This window comes from Aspergillus glaucus, assembly GCF_001890805.1.
Source record: "Aspergillus glaucus CBS 516.65 unplaced genomic scaffold ASPGLscaffold_16, whole genome shotgun sequence".
NCBI lineage: Eukaryota > Fungi > Ascomycota > Eurotiomycetes > Eurotiales > Aspergillaceae > Aspergillus > Aspergillus glaucus.
Window position 1 is genome coordinate 176,525 of NW_019170468.1, and position 15,577 is coordinate 192,101.

The window sequence follows — 15,577 nt, forward strand, 5'->3', positions numbered from 1 at the left end:
CTGACATTGGGTTGGTGACCTAAAGGTGATAATATCTAATAAAATAACAATGGACCATAATGGACTCAACATTCATGTCACGATGCTTGAAAGGCAAGAGATAGGATAGAAGAGACAAATCAAGAAATTTCGAGTAAAATCATGAATTGGTTGGCATAACCACCTGAGCCTTCGTGCTAACCGCATCCTCAGCCCTCCACAAACTCGTCACTGTCTTCTGCTGCGTGTAGAACTGCAACCCCGGCTTGCCGTAGAAGGTGTTCGCACCACCACCAGCGATACTCTTCTTGTTACCAGTGAAAGAGAACATCGGCAATGGGACGGGGATCGGAACGTTGACACCGACTTGACCGGCTTCAATGTCCTTCTGGAAGCGAGAGGCTGTCGAGCCAGAGCGGGTGAAGATAGCGGCACCGTTGCCGTATTCGTTCTTATTGATTAGGTTGATGGCGTCGTCGAGAGTGTCGACGTTGAGGCAGACGAGGACGGGACCGAAGATCTCTTCGCGGTAGCAGCGCATTTCGGGGGTGACGTTGGTGATGATGGTAGGGCCAACCTAGGGCCAGGTAAGCAACAAATATCGAGAGATCCGCAGTAAGACATGGAAAAAACTTACAAAGTTGCCGTTGGGGTACTTCTCGGGCTTGCATCCACGGCCATCCAGGAGAATAGTCGCACCCTCTTGCTCAGCACTTGTAATCAATTCTTCGACCCGCTTTTGGCTCTCGGGGCTAATGACGGGGCCGAGATCCGCCCCCTCTTCGAATCCACCGTTGACATTCAGCGCCTTGGCCCGTTCAGCCATCTCAGACAGCCAGTCCTGAGTTTCACCGACCATGACGGCGGTACTAAGAGCCATACAACGCTGACCGGCAGCACCAAATGCAGCTCCCACGATAGCATTGAGAGTCTGGTTCTTGTTGGCATCGGGAAGGACAGCAGCATGGTTCTTCGCGCCAAGGTTTGCCTGGACACGCTTGCCATTGGCAGAGCCACGGTTGTAGATGTATTCACCGGCCCGGTTGCTGCCAACAAAGCTAATAGCCTTAATGGCAGGCTCGTCCAAAATGAAGTCCACTGTCTTCGCAGAGCCATGGATGATGTTGATCACACCCGGAGGGAAGCCAGCTTCCTTGGCTAGCTCGGCCAAAATCATTGCCGCTCCAGGATCCCGCTCGGAGGGCTTCATAACTAGACAGTTACCAGTCACAGTGGCAACGGGAAGGCACCAAAGAGGAATCATGGCGGGGAAGTCTGATCGACGCGGTTAGCCTCGGGTCAGATTGTACGAGTTCTCCTAGGGAGATGGCAAAACTTACTGAATGGGCAAATTGCTGCAACAATGCCCAATGGTTCACGGTAGCTTCTCGTCTCCATGTCCTTGGCGACCTCCAAGACCTCACCGGTAATCTGGGTGGTGATACCACAGGCGGTCTCCGCCACCTGCAGACCACGGAGCACATCACCCTTAGCATCTGGGAAAGTTTTGCCCTGTTCCAAGGTAATGGATGCTGCAAGACGGTCCCAGTTGGCCTTGATCAAGCTGACAAACTTGAAGATGATCTGTTGCCGAGCCATGATGCTGGTGGCACGCCATGTTGGGAAGGCCTTCTCGGCCGACTCGACGGCGGCGCGGAGCTCCTCATCAGTGCTTTGGGGCACACGGGTGATGAGGTTGTTTGTAGCAGGGTCATGCAAGTCGATCCATTGCGTAGCCTTGGAGGAAACGAATTCGTTATTGAGAAAATTTGCAGTGTCAATGGGGTTGGCAATTCGCTCGTGGGTGGTCGGGTATTCAGTAGCGGTGCTAGCCGCGGAGGTGGTTGCGGGGGTGAGTTGAGTGGCGGTGGCATGGAGCCTACGGGTTGCCGTCAAGGGAGAAGAGACAGATGAAGGGATTCTTTGCGAAGACGACATAGCGGAAGACGATCTGGACAAGCTCGACAGAAAACGTGATGCTGAAGCCGAAGTAACTCGAGCAGAGGAAGCTGCAATGCGGGGAGACGCCGCGCGGAGAGCGGGGAGAGATTGGGCAAGAGACCGACGGGCGGCCATGATGAAAGGTAGGGGGAATATATAGAGTACAGATGAAAGAAGAGAGGGATGAATTGATGAACAGAGGTGGTATCGGGTCACGCAGGGGGGTTGTGTACAACAGAGGGGTCTTATATATACTCGGTCTGTATGGAGTACAGAGTATATGACGGGAATTGCGGGCCGCACGATTGGGGGAAAAGTTGGGGATCTCCAAGCGTTAGGTAAGCTCCGTGCTCCATTCGGAGATTGCAGCCAATCACCTTTAATTTCATATCAGGAATGTGATAAGCTGCAATCAAGCAGATGCCGGAACTACATGTCTGATTCTTTCAAAGCAAAAAAGTGGAATTGCTGGCTATAGAGTACTCTACAAATCCTTCGGAATCGCCTTCCTTTCTCGCTAGAATGTCATATCTCATAATAAAGTGACAACATCTTCTCCGATAAGTACTGGACCTTTCCACCCCCAGAGGTCAAGGTATAAAGAATCAAATAGAAAAAAAAAAAAAAAAAAAAAAAAAAAAAGCTCAGGAACAAATAAACAGTAATAGAAAAGAATAACACTGGTTGCACAGTGGCTATATCGGCCCCTTTTTTTCTTTTTTCGTAAGATGAACTAAAATCTCTATGACCGACGCTTGGTAGCACCGCTCTTGCCAGTGTCCGCAGAGGAAGAGGTAGCTTCGCCTTCCTTCTCCTTGGACTTACCAGCGGCTTCCTTGCCCTTCTGGCTGGCAGGAGCAGGGCTGCTGGCGCCAATGGCTCCAACGATGATGAGGATCATCGTGAAAAGAAGGGCACCCAGGCCACCGGCCACCTCGGGCACTTGCTTGATGGCGTGAACGGGGTCCTGCTTGGCCAAACCAACAAAATAGTCCACCTTCTCACGGACGTAAACAACGGGGTCCTCCTTGAAGCTGACGCTGGGAGTTGCACCCTTCTCCTCCGGCTTGGGCTTAGCGGCCTCCTCCTGAGCGGCCTCCACAGGGCGCTTGACATCAAAGGTCTCCTTGCGGAGCTTCTCAGCATCCTCGGCGGAGTGACCAATGTAGATGTTGTCGAACAGGATATCATTTTGCATGGTCCAGATTTCGAAACCAATCTGCGAGCGTTAGTCTCATGTTTAATAATGTCAAGACCAGTCTGGGAGGAAACTTACAGCACCCATGGGCTCAAAGTTGGAGGGAGTCTTGTCCTCGAAGTAGGCAGGGTTGGCAATCTTGCGGGGAGCCCAAGGACCCTTGTAGGCCGGGTTGTCAATCAGAGGAGCGCTCCACTTGCCCTTGTAGGCCGGGTTCTTCTTCAGAGGGGCCGACCAGGGACCACATCCAGAGACTTCGTTGCACTTGGGATTGGCGACCGTGGGAGGGATCCAGTCACCATCCTCCTCGTCATCCCAGTCTTCGGGCTTCTCAGCCTCGGGGTCAGGAATGCTGGTAGGCTCGTCCTCCAACCAGTCATCGGGAATGGTGGCATCCTCATCGACGATCTCGAAGGGCGCCTCCTCATCCCAGTCCTCGGGCTTCTTGGCTTCGGGGTCAGGGATCTTGGACTCATCGACCCAGTCAGCCGGCTTCTTGTCCTTGGGGTCGTCGATCTCCTTGGCCGGGTTGACAGGGGGGTTGAAGTCGTCAATAAGGGTGCCGTCCTTGATGGACTCGCCGTCAACGAGGATCTGGAAGGACTGGTCGGGCCGGACGATCAAGGTGTAGAGGGAGGTGACCTTGGAGGTGCGAGCGGCCGGGGGAGCCTTGAGGTGCTTCTCCTCGTACTCGCCGGTCTTGGGGTTCTTGTGACGGAAAATGAAGTGAACCTAGCAAAGTCAGTGTCGAGCTCTCACTCTTCGTCGGGACTTTCTAGCAATGTGTAGGCAGTCCGTACCTTGTTGGTGGCACCGCACTTGTCGGGACCAAACATGATCACGTAGGGCGAGGCGTTGGAGAATTCCTCGGCGTGGAGCTTCTTGTTCTCCTGGAGAAGTTTCAGGTAGGCACCACCGCAGACAAGGGAGTCTATAGAAGGACTTTGTCAGTGTCCCAGCACTTCCTTTTCTGCGTTCTCGCCCATGGAGCAGACTTACTCTGCGGCTTGACCTCATACTGAACCACCAACGTCTTGCCCTTGTTGTCAATCTTCTTGGGGAACTTGGCAGAGATGCCGTGGTGAGCGGCAGGATCCTTCACGACGAGACCCTTATCGCCCTCGATTCCCTTGAAAACGGAGGGCTCTTCGACGGCCCAGTTACCGACATAAGCCCAGTCATCCTCCGACTTAGAGTCCTCCTTTTTGGCGTGGGAAGGAATCCATCTGGACTCCCAGCCTTCGGTGAATTGTTCGAGGAACGGCGCTTCCAAGTTTGTCGGCTGTATTTACAAAAGAGAAGTTAGCAGGTGCTATTTGGTACTATAGATGATGGCCTCGGCAACGAGCGACGGGTGAGAGATATAGCTTCCAACATACCGTGAAAGTAGGCTTCTCGGCGACGGACGACGAATCGGGCTTGTTCTCAGCTTCCTCAGCATGGGCATAACCCATGAGAGAGGCCGAGGAGACAAGCGCCGATGTAAAGGCAGTGTTAAAACGCATGATGGGACGACAGCTAGTAGCTACAAGAACAAGTAAACAACAAAAGTCACGGATCAATTGGCCCTCCTAGAGGAGGAAAGAAGAGGCGACAATCTAGATAAGAGAGAAAGATAGATTGCCAGCTAACTAGCTCACAGAAGTGGAGGAAGAGAGAGGAGAGGTGAAGGTGGAAGAAAGAGCGCGATATAAAAGCCGACGATTGAAGCCAGAAGGTCAAAGGTGGCCTCTTCCACGGTAGTTGCCCAATCAGGTTAGTTCGCTATTCTTCAGTGTTCGATCGGAAAAGGCTGCGGCTGGACTCATTATTGCTTACTACAACCTATGTACAATTATTAAAAGGGGACATTGAGGTCCAGTATTTTAATTGTAGGCCTCGCTTTATATACAGCCTCCATTGTAAAGCTGTAGGTAATTGACCTCTTTCTGCTCTCTATACTAGTACGGAGTATTACTGTAGATTGCGCGATCATCCATTATCTCCGCGCGCCGTTAAAAAAATGTTTCCCCGCTGGTGCTTTTCTGTCGCTCTTGGTCGATCTTGACTCCATCTTTCTACGTTTGGCTTACTGGATATATCATCTGCCTGGAGTATCTTTGAGTGATAGGAGCCCAATTGTTGATATCATCAGCTTATTCGTCATATAATCCAGCCTCCCCTCTAGGAGACCCCCACTATGGCCGACATCCAGAACGAGAACCACGACCATTTGGTCCAGTCCGATGACCCTGAACACCCAGCCAACAAAATCCCTGATCTCTGTCGGAGATTCTATAACTGGGGCTGGGTGACTGGTACTGGTGGTGGTGTAAGTGATCCTGAGCGCCTTGCTTGGTCTGCGACAGAAGTTGCGATTAACATAAGGCTGACTTGAATGTCTACACTAGACATCGATTCGCCAAGATGACCACATCTTCATCGCTCCGTCCGGTGTTCAAAAGGAGATGATGCAACCTCACAACATCTTCGTCCTACAATGGCCCACTCCGAAGTACCCTCCCTCCGAGCGCAAGTACATCCGCAAGCCCCTCGCGTTGAAGCCGTCAGACTGTACCCCTCTTTTCCTTTCTGCGTTTGAACGCGGCGCCCTCTGCAGCATTCACACCCATTCGCAGTGGGCCGTGTTGGTGACTCTGCTGGTCGAGCGTGAGAAGGGTCCCGATGGCTGCTTCGAGATCAGCGACATTGAACAGATCAAGGGAATCCCTCGCGGCCGGGGTAAGGGTATGCTGGGCTTCCACGACACCCTCCGGATCCCGATTATTGAGAACACTCCTTTCGAAGAGGATCTCACAGGAAGTCTGGAGAAGGCGATGGACCGGTACCCCGACGCCTACGCGGTTCTGGTCAGAAGACATGGAATGTGAGCGCCGCCGTTGATCTCATACCATTAAATATGCAGGATGCTAATGAGTGGTTCAGCTATGTCTGGGGAGACACCGTTGCCAAAGCAAAGACCCAATGCGAAAGCTTGGATTATATTTTCCAGCTGGCCGTGGAGATGCACAAGCTTGGTCTCCCATGGGTCAAGAACTCTTCTTAATCGGCAATCGGGCTTGCTATGTTGAGGCCTGCCATGCGGAACATGATGACGATGCATATGATAGTTGATGATTGTACAAGGATGTAGAAAATACGAAATGTAGTAGTATGAGCCTTGTATGTCTGGAAATCCATTGGATCCTCGTAAAATGAAGACCTCAAGTAGCAATGACTTCAGGTCTAGCTAGGGTTATTGCGGTATCAATATCGAGGTACTCCCGTACCGTTATACCGAGTCAGCTGTGGACTATATTTGAATTTGATTAATGGTAATTGCATCTTATTTCTTTTATTGATGCTTCCTCCGGTCATATATTACAACATCCATCCATCGTATATCAAGTGCTCTGCAATCTACATTGGCGGGGGAAACCTAATCCGTCGGCCGCTGTTGCTCCTCCGAACGCCAGACGTGCGATCCCGTCATCTCCTACTCCGGACAGTTCGACCACAGCAACCAGCGCCCTCTCGATTTAGCAGGTGCCTGTCCCTTAACTCTAATCAACTCCGCTTTGTTTATCTATCATACTAGAAACCAACGACAATATGGAGTTGGACGCTGGAGACTCCCCGTGGGGCGGTAAGTAGTTAGGAGGCACCACCGTTTGTTCCCCGTTGTCTAACAATCGCGAATGACAGATGTCCCTTCGCAATCGACTGCAAACATTGGCGCATCGAACACTGACACTGAAGAAACAAGTACGTTCGTCCCGCAAACTCAACCATTCCCATGTCCTTCTCCCAGGCTATCTTTCCTGCCCGACCCTGTCCTGGAACCTGACGTCTCATTGTCCCAGGCACAGAACAACCCCAGCAGACCGGTCCGAGCTCCTCAGGTCGACGGAACCCGCGAGTCAACCGACGAATCAATGCGCAAGCGACGAAACTAGAAGCCGTTGGTGATGGAATTGATCCACTCGGTCCGCTTGGGGATACGGCCGTCGAGAGCGGACCTTCACCCATCGAACAAGCACCTGAGCCCCCTCAAAAGGAATTCGCAGCGCGCAATGCCCGTCCTACATCGTCGACGTCGCAAGCCTCCAGTCTCGCTGGGATGGTGGATTCGGTGACCCTGGAAGAGAATGGTGCTGGTTTCAGGAACCCTCCGCCAGTGCAGCCTCCGGCTGAGGTAGAGGGGGCTAAGAGGCCATCACAACCCAGCGTCAGCATAGACGAGGCTGCTAAGCCAACGTTTGAAATTGTGGTGGGGGATCCGCATAAAGTTGGAGACTTGACAGGCAGTCACATTGTGTACCAAGTCCGGACCCAGGTAGGGAGAAAGAAACCGGACGAAATAGACCTGTGAAAGGCGGCAAAGCTGACACTGGCATTACTGCAGACAACTTCCAAAGCATACCGGCAGCCGGAGTTTGCCGTCAGCCGTCGATACCGCGATTTCCTTTGGCTTTACAATTCCCTGCATAATAATAACCCCGGTGTCGTTGTGCCTCCGCCTCCGGAGAAGCAAGCTGTCGGTAGATTTGACACGAACTTTGTCGAGTCGAGAAGAGCTGCGCTGGAGCGCATGCTCAATAAAATTGCTGCACACCCTATCCTACAACACGATGGCGACCTCAAGATCTTCCTAGAAAGCGAGACCTTCAGCATCGATGTCAAGAACAAGGAGAACCGAGAGCCGGACCTTGGTCAGAACAAGGGCATGTTCAGTTCATTTGGAATTAACGTTGGCGGAGGCACCAAGTTTGTCGAGCATGACGATGTAAGTTGCTGCTCCGTCGTGAAACTCAACTTTCATTCCATTGACAATTCATGCACAGTGGTTCCATGATCGCAAGATCTACCTGGACGCATTGGAAAACCAATTAAAGTCTTTAATGAAATCTATCGACACGGTAGTTGCGCAGCGGAAAGGCCTTGCGGAAGCAGCTGGCGATTTCTCTGCCTCACTCCATGCCTTGGCAACTGTCGAGTTGTCACCAGCGCTTTCGACTCCTCTGGATGGGCTATCGGACTTGCAATTGCGCATCCGGGAATTGTACGAGCGACAGGCAATGCAGGACGTTCTTACACTCGGTATCACAATTGACGAATACATCCGCTTAATTGGAAGTGTCAAGACCGCTTTTAATCAACGTCAGAAATCGTATCATAGTTGGCACACAGCTGAATCAGAAATGACAAAGCGAAGGCATACCCAGGAGAAGCTCCTTCGGCAAGGGAAAACGCAGCAGGACCGTTTGAACCAAGTTAACGCGGATGTGGCCGATGCGGAACGAAAGGTGCACCAGGCAAAACTGTTGTTCGAGGACATGGGTAAATTGATGCGCAACGAACTGCAACGATTTGAGAAGGAGAAGGTAGAGGATTTTAAGTCTGGTGTTGAGACGTTCTTGGAAAGTGCTGTTGAGGCACAAAAAGAGGTGAGCCCCCAAATATTTGAATATACATTGACTGCTCAGTCCAGCTGACTTTTTCTTTTCAGTTAATCGAGCTCTGGGAGACCTTCCTCCTGCAACTGGATGTGGGCGATGAAGGCAATCCCCTCTTCTCACCACAAACTCCTAGTAACGAACCTGCTGCTGAACCAGCTACAAGTGCTGAGGCGACCACGGCCAGCGAGGGAGCTTAGCGTTGCATTGTCCTATGTAAAGATCTGATACTTTGTTTTTATACCTCAATCGTGCGAATGTTTGTCAATTACATGCACGACTCGTTGTTTCAATGTTAGGTACTGATGATGATGGCTCGACTACTGAGTAATGCCTTGGTGGTCATATCGAGAACTCGTATCTAGAATCTGGACGCTTGTGCCAATTCAACGATGTGGTTGAATTTCTCAAGGTAGGAACATATACATGTACATGACAGCCGAACAAATATTTAAACAAGACAATAAAACCCACAAATCTCAACCTCATAAAACTAATCAGGGTATGAAAGCCGATTGTCCGCAACCTCGAATATCGTACAATTGCTCGCAACCGTAAACCGAACCTCCCCACGCTCACGCTCATTTCTTCTTGTTCCCAGCTTCCTCCTCCTCCTGCCCAAACGAACTAATCAAATCCAACAAATTATCCTCCTCCTCCTGATCCTCCTTGGCCTGCTCCGCCATTAACCGTGCCTTCTCAGCCTCCGCAACCTCATTATTCTTCTCCAACGTCTGCTCCCCGGCCGCCTGCGCCGCCGCCGCCTCAGTGTGAACCTTCACATCGTCCTCCTTCTTCTTCACCTCTTCCTCAGTCGGCGTATTAGCATCCCAGCTGCGGCCGAATTTCGCGCGGAACGCAGCCAGCCGTCCGGCCTCGTCCTCCTCGACGTTCATGAGTTTGTGGCTGGACGGGTTCCACAGCAGCGAGTTGCGGGTGTCGCGGGTGGAGCGGTAGACGGGGAGCGGGGAGGTGGTGCGTTGCGTGTAGGTGCTGCCGTCGGAGAGAGTGACGAGTTGGGTGAAGGTGTAGGGGCGCTTGGGGCGCCGGAGGAGGGTGGCATGGCGGCATTGTGAGCAGATGAAGGTGGTGGGTGTTCGGATGGTGGATGTTGTGGCCGCGCTGCGGCGGAGGGGGGTTGTGAGGGACATTATTGCTTTTTCCCCCTCTTTCCGGTGGCGTGAGGTGGGATCGAAGGAGTAGTCACGGAGTATCGGTGGTCAATCGGTGGTGGTGGTCTGCTTTGTCTTGGACCGAGAAATTTCGCGGACAAGATACGGAGCTTATGTAAGCAGTATCATGACTTTTTCCCCTTCTTTCCCTCTCAGATGTCATACAAATACTACCACTATTGTCTATAACGACGATGGTTGTCAATTGAGCGGACTCTTCTTCTGCCATTATCTTCGAGTCTTCATGATGACTTGGGAGGGCTTCCACAGTCTCTTCAGTGATTGTATCCACTCACCCGCCATTTCCTGAGCTTCTTCGAGCTCCTCCGCTACCACCGGCGGTATGAAGCTCTTCACATCTCGATCGGGGCTCTTAACGGGTCATTCTGTTGCGCAGCTGAATGGTATTTTCCTTTCCATGTCCTTTTTCCATCGTATGATCCTAATTGATGAATATACAGTACCGCAATATCTCACCAGACTTCCCCGCCATCCCGCCGTACTCGGGTTCAATCGACCTGCGCAGCAACAATGGCAGCGCAGAACCCTCGTTGACACCCCCAAACCCTCCCTACCAGACCAATTCCGCCTCCTCATGCGCCGAGTCCCCTACCCGGTTGCCATCATAACAGCCACAGACCCGCATACCCACAACCATGACCATAAAGACACCCAAATCGAACACTCTTACCGCGGCATGACCGTCTCCTCCTTCAGCACGGTAACCCTACACCCCGAACCAGTTGTCTCATTTAACGTGAAACGGCCATCAGAAACGCTCAATGCACTACTCTCCTCCGGGCGGTTCCTCGTGCATCTACTGGCACCCGCAAGACCAACAGCAGATCTGGCGAGGGATTTCTCGAGGGGGAATAATAACCTGTCGATTGTGAACGGGGAGGGGGATTTTGAGTTTGCTGCGCATGCGCAAACTGGGGACGAGAAGGAGAGTGAGAGGCCTCTTCCGCTGCTGCGGAGGAGGGAAGTGGGTAGCCGGGGTATCGTGGACTTCCCATTTGTTTTTGATTGTAGGCTTCTCCCGCAGCAGATGGAGGTGTTCGATCACACGATTGTGTTGGGTCGTGTTGTGGATACGATTCTGCAGCGTCCGTTGGATGCTGAGGTCAAGGGTCAAGCTGACTCTGGTGAACTGTGCTTGACGTATGCTAATACTAAGTTCTGGGAGATGGGTCATGAAATCAAGGGATGAGAAATGATTGCCTTTTATTAACGATTGGTGTGCCCTGAGATGTCGACGTGACCATCTCATTGCTGGCATTTGTACAATAGAAAGATTAATAGACGTTTGTATATACAAGTCTGGAACTTTCAGTGACCCATCTACGCCGTCTATCCATACAACACTGCAGATAGCAAGTGATGCGAGAACTTTACCAAGTAGCCTCAGCTCGAACTGGCGCTACCCTTGATTGTACTCCAGTACCATGCTATGTACCCCGCGCTTCTAATGATAGGATTCTCCAAGTAAAACTTCCACGTTCATGGATATCGGATTTGCTGTACAACCCATGAAACTTGGATGGGATCCAAAATCTTTTGTCCTAAAAGTGCCTTAGAGATCTACATGTAGGCCATGCAAAACGCAAGAGGGATTGTCCACAGGCGATGCAAAGAAAAACGAACAAACGGAAAGAACACGACTGATCCGAGTACCAGAGGCTGAGAACGAGCAAGCACAAAGACTCCGGATGAGAAGAGTACACACGAGCGCAGGCATACACCATTTGACACCACTTTCTTTTTTTGTTTCGAGAAACACCATTGGCAGAGAAAAAGAGACGAGAATCTGGGACAAATACGCCACGAGGACCGTCAACACCGCCGTTTCAAGAAAAGTACCCCATCTTGATCCAACATATCGAACCCCTCAACTGACTTAGTTGCCTTGATCGCGCGCAGAGCCCGGGCTACCACTGCCACTGCTACCGCTTCCACTGCCACTGCCACTGCCACTACCACGACTACCTACCCGCTGGAACGAAGTCGGAGACGGGCGCATGTTAGAGTTCAGGGAATTGTTATTCTCAGAACCAGAGCTTCCTCGCTTGTCGGTAACCAGTTCGGACAGGTCGAGCTGAAGAGGCGGCAGGCGGCTGCCGTCCAAAAATTCGGCAGTGCTGTTGAACTGACCGCTTCGGCCCGATCGGTTGGAGAAGGATCGATCCCGGTAAGCAGAATCTGTGGCAAAGTACAAATTGGTATGGGCAAGTGGGGAACTCGGAACGTGCTGGTGCAAGTACGACGGCTGCGGCGCCGGACTAGTCGGGTGAGATGAGGTCGTACCAGCGGGAGTTGCCGAATGTTGAAGGGGGCTAGATTTCAATGGGGGGAAACTGAGGCCCAACAGCGATCGGTGGTTGGAAGCAGTGCTGGTCAACGGGCCCAAGGCCATGCCGTCAGAAATGGGAGCCCCAGGAGTCAACGGACCAGGGTCAATGAGCTGCTGCTGTTGTATAGCTTGCTCGATTGCTGCAGCTTGCTGCAGAAGTTGATTCGTGCGAACGTGGTAATCTTGAACGGACTGGCCAATACTGGCAAATTGATCGTTGTAATTCGCCTCCAGTTTAGCCTGGTCCTGCTCCCTGGCAAACTGTTCAGCCGCGCGACGCTCGCGTTCATTGAGACCCTGGGCATTAGCAGAGACAATTCGCTCATGCTGTTCGTTGACTCTGGCACGACGACTTTGAAGACGTTCGCGCCGTTGAATCGTCGAGTTCAAATCAGATTCCAAGGATGACACTTCACGGGCAATGGCGGTACGGGTAGCAGCAATTTCATCTTTAGCATTGGCAAGTTGGTCCCGTTCACGCTCGTAGTCGGCTTTCTGGGTCGACCATTCCTGCAGCTCTTCCTCGGGGATCTGTGTCTTTGTACTCAGCTGGGCCTCTAGTGCGGTTGTTGCTTCCTCCGTCTGGCGAATGGTCCGTTCCAACTGGAGAGAGCGTTGTTTCTGCTTGTTTTCATCTGTCCCACTGTTTAGGCGATTGCCCAAACTTTCCATGTCTCTCTTGATCTTATTTAAGACACGTGTATGGTCGGCTCTAGTCTTCTTCTGCCGAGCGCGCTTCTCATTGAGTTTTGCTTCCGCATTGACAATGGAGTTTTTGAGAGTGGTTGTCGGGGACGACGGTCGATAAGACGGTTGCGGTGGCGTGGGAACTGAAGATACTGAAAAGAAAAGCAAGACAATCGATTAGAATCACAAGAAAAGGTATAAGCGGGAGATTGAGTCTTACCTTGCTCTGCGTCATTGGCGGCAGGAGTCTTGACACTCATGACGCAAATCTCTTCATCAGTATCGCTGCGTACAAAAGAACAAGTGTAAGCACAGTTAGGAGCAAGACCTGAGATCTCGCCACGCCAATGAACCGTATTCGAGCCATTGGAAGCATCGTCGACTTTGTAGACGGTGGCAGTGGCCCACAGCGCACCATTGACACACACGTAAAACGGTTCCATTTCCTCGTTTCCCAGGTGCCCGGCTTCACAGGCAGCGCCCGAGACAGCAGGATCATCGGCCGAGGCAAAATCACCCGCGGCATATCTGATCGAGGAACCGTCCACATCCGTTACCCAAATAAGCCCATCATCCAACGAAACACCTTGTAGATCCTCCTCTGTCATCGTAGAACCTCGGGTGGTTTTTGACATCGCTCTAGAATGCTCGTACTCTCTCATCACAGTGACTTTTGTGCTTGCAAGTGCCGCCCAAAACGGTTGGCGACTCCGAACCTGGTTTGCCTGTCTCCTCCGTTTCTTCGCCGAAACAAGTCGATCCCGGCCGTCCTTGAGGGCTGCGGACGATGGCGCTATTTGGCCATCAGTACCCAGTATCGAGGAAAGGCTGGCGCCCGACTCGAAAGCCGAATCTGCCTGCGTTTGCGAGGAGCCCGCGGAAGCCTCGGTGTCGCCGCGCTTTCCAAGGCGCGGGGGAGTGGGCGAACGATTTTGGGCCATCGACCGCCTTAACATGGCCGTGCCTGCTTGGGCTAAAATATGTACTGCCAGTAAACTGCGTATCCAACTCGGAGAAGACTGAGTTTCGGTACGCCGAAACTCAGTGGGTAAGAAATGGGAATACTGAGATAGCATGTCCGGAGAGACCATTTTTGCGGAGAGGAGATAACCCATAACAAAATCCTGTATACCTTTACTGCGAAGCAGATGCAAGGCGAGTACTATACCAACACACACCCAACTAACCCCTTCGCTTTTTCCCGACCCTCCACCACCCAGCGTGATGGCCACCTGCACATGCGCTAGATCTAGTGCAAAATTCTGCGCCCAAGTCCACATGAACAGGCCCCAAACGAGTAGAGAGAACCCGTCCGCTGCGAGCATTGTCGCCAACGAGGGTGTACCGGCCGGACCTTGGAAGATGTCGAAATTTGACGTAAAGGAACCGGCTGACGCACCGCTCGGAGGCATAAAGGTCAAAGACGCAAACAGGAATTGAACCAAGGTCAGGACCATCGGCGGCAACTGGAGGAGGAAAATCAGGATGGCGATGGTGTCGTACATCGGGCATGACTTGAGAATGGACGAAGCCAATTGCAACGGATTGATAGAGGCATTCGAACCCGATCGTTTAGGACCCATGGCAGTGGTAGTCGTGGCGGCCTGTTCAGTGCGACGCGAGGCCGGACCGGTGAGTCCACTGTTCGGCGGAACGGCACCATTCGACATGTCTGCGTTGCCCTTGGTATACCCATTCAGAACCCCGCGCACATTGCTGTCGGACTTGGAAGGGGAGGACGAAGAATCTGCCGTTCCGTTCAATTTGGCTGCCGTTGCTACCGTGGGAGTGATGGCGGGATCACTGGAAGAGCGAGACGAGGACAGATCGACTTGAGAGGAGCTCGAACTCGAGGCAAAACCACCAGCGCCACCGTTGGCGTGTCCATTCAAATGTCCATTCGATTTTTGCTTGGTCACTTTCTTACCGGAACCAACGGGACCATTCTCATGCCGACTGCTTTGACTCTTCCTAGCCGCGGCTGATGAACGTGGCATGGACGAGGGAACCAAACACCCAAGTCCGAGTCAGCTTGGCAGATAGCAGCCAAGGACCAGAACCGGGCGTTGAAAAAGGGACGAAACCGACGACAAGGGGAGTTTTGTTGAAGGAATGGGTGGTGGTACTTGGCGGATGTTATGAGTAGCGGAAAAGGAAGGGAACGGAGAAAATGTGCGGCGGAAAGGGAACGACAGAACTGCTTAAAAAAGACGAGAAAAAGAGAAAAAAGAACGGAGAGAAAAGGAGAGAAATGGTTGACCAAATGATGATGATAGAATATCGAGGAAGAATGGAAATATAGAGAGAAGAATGGGGGAGGGGAAAGAGGGGGGAGAAAGAAGAGAGAGCGTGGCGGGGAGGAAAGAGAAGAGGTGAAGTTAAAGAAAGGGAAGGGAAAAAATGGATTGGGATAGTTTAGCAGCAGAAGGCGGGAATTGTTGCGGCTGTCGATCGGTCCTGGGTGCCTCAGGCATGAACTTACCTGTAACGGTTAGTACAGTACGGTATGATACAGTTGCGAGTAGACGTTGCTGCTATGAGAATGTCTATGTAGAAGCAGATTATGGAATACAAGGACACATCGCGAGTATTCAAGGCTCACTGCAGTCACTCAGCCACAGTCGCTGTCAAAATCCACAGCCCGTCTTGAAACGAAGCCGTGGGGTAAGCAAAGCCTCGCTCCTTGTTCACGCTGCCATTGTATCGAATCTTTCTGGTCTACCAGTGAGCACCCCTCATTCTGACCGCTGGATTGCTCGCATTTTGCCCCGATAACAGAACGATGATCTTGAGGGGCAAAAGGCAAAAGGGAACT

At 52.0% G+C, this 15,577-nt stretch overlaps 7 protein-coding genes across 7 annotated transcripts; 3 read left to right on the top strand and 4 right to left on the bottom strand.

Moving 5' to 3' along the window:
- Positions 1-139: 139 nt before the first annotated feature.
- ASPGLDRAFT_175455 (CoA-acylating methylmalonate-semialdehyde dehydrogenase) lies at positions 140-1,917 on the bottom strand (the record flags this gene model as incomplete). The annotated part of the gene is made up of 3 exons (XM_022542850.1): positions 140-556; positions 617-1,254; positions 1,320-1,917. The coding sequence occupies 3 exons, from the start codon at positions 1,915-1,917 to the stop codon at positions 140-142; spliced, it is 1,653 nt and encodes a 550-aa protein (XP_022398775.1).
- Positions 1,918-2,533: 616 nt separating this feature from the next.
- clxA (calnexin) lies at positions 2,534-4,773 on the bottom strand. The gene is made up of 5 exons (XM_022542332.1): positions 4,498-4,773; positions 4,118-4,400; positions 3,919-4,049; positions 3,197-3,850; positions 2,534-3,139 (listed from the first exon to the last, which is right to left on the bottom strand). Exons 1-5 carry the CDS (start codon positions 4,621-4,623, stop codon positions 2,663-2,665), a joined length of 1,671 nt encoding a protein of 556 aa, XP_022398776.1. The 5' UTR covers positions 4,624-4,773; the 3' UTR covers positions 2,534-2,662.
- A 281-nt stretch (positions 4,774-5,054) lies between these two features.
- On the top strand, positions 5,055-6,434 carry mde1 (methylthioribulose 1-phosphate dehydratase MDE1). The gene is made up of 3 exons (XM_022547115.1): positions 5,055-5,429; positions 5,509-5,984; positions 6,044-6,434. The coding sequence occupies exons 1-3, from the start codon at positions 5,298-5,300 to the stop codon at positions 6,162-6,164; spliced, it is 729 nt and encodes a 242-aa protein (XP_022398777.1). The 5' UTR covers positions 5,055-5,297; the 3' UTR covers positions 6,165-6,434.
- Positions 6,435-6,709: 275 nt separating this feature from the next.
- ASPGLDRAFT_27485 (sorting nexin 1) lies at positions 6,710-8,753 on the top strand (the record flags this gene model as incomplete). Its single annotated transcript, XM_022543662.1, has 6 exons — positions 6,710-6,743; positions 6,803-6,862; positions 6,961-7,433; positions 7,503-7,883; positions 7,942-8,544; positions 8,607-8,753. 6 exons carry the CDS (start codon positions 6,710-6,712, stop codon positions 8,751-8,753), a joined length of 1,698 nt encoding a protein of 565 aa, XP_022398778.1.
- A 381-nt stretch (positions 8,754-9,134) lies between these two features.
- On the bottom strand, positions 9,135-9,704 carry ASPGLDRAFT_131010 (mitochondrial 54S ribosomal protein bL31m; the record flags this gene model as incomplete). Its single annotated transcript, XM_022541004.1, has 2 exons — positions 9,135-9,278; positions 9,336-9,704. The coding sequence occupies 2 exons, from the start codon at positions 9,702-9,704 to the stop codon at positions 9,135-9,137; spliced, it is 513 nt and encodes a 170-aa protein (XP_022398779.1).
- Positions 9,705-9,908: 204 nt separating this feature from the next.
- ASPGLDRAFT_49472 (flavin reductase family protein) lies at positions 9,909-11,188 on the top strand. Its single transcript, XM_022547116.1, has 2 exons — positions 9,909-10,129; positions 10,187-11,188. The coding sequence occupies exons 1-2, from the start codon at positions 10,069-10,071 to the stop codon at positions 10,933-10,935; spliced, it is 810 nt and encodes a 269-aa protein (XP_022398780.1). The 5' UTR covers positions 9,909-10,068; the 3' UTR covers positions 10,936-11,188.
- A 434-nt stretch (positions 11,189-11,622) lies between these two features.
- ASPGLDRAFT_130929 (putative ubiquitination network signaling protein) lies at positions 11,623-14,759 on the bottom strand (the record flags this gene model as incomplete). The annotated part of the gene is made up of 2 exons (XM_022540998.1): positions 11,623-12,914; positions 12,983-14,759. 2 exons carry the CDS (start codon positions 14,757-14,759, stop codon positions 11,623-11,625), a joined length of 3,069 nt encoding a protein of 1,022 aa, XP_022398781.1.
- Between the last annotated feature and the right edge of the window lie 818 nt (positions 14,760-15,577).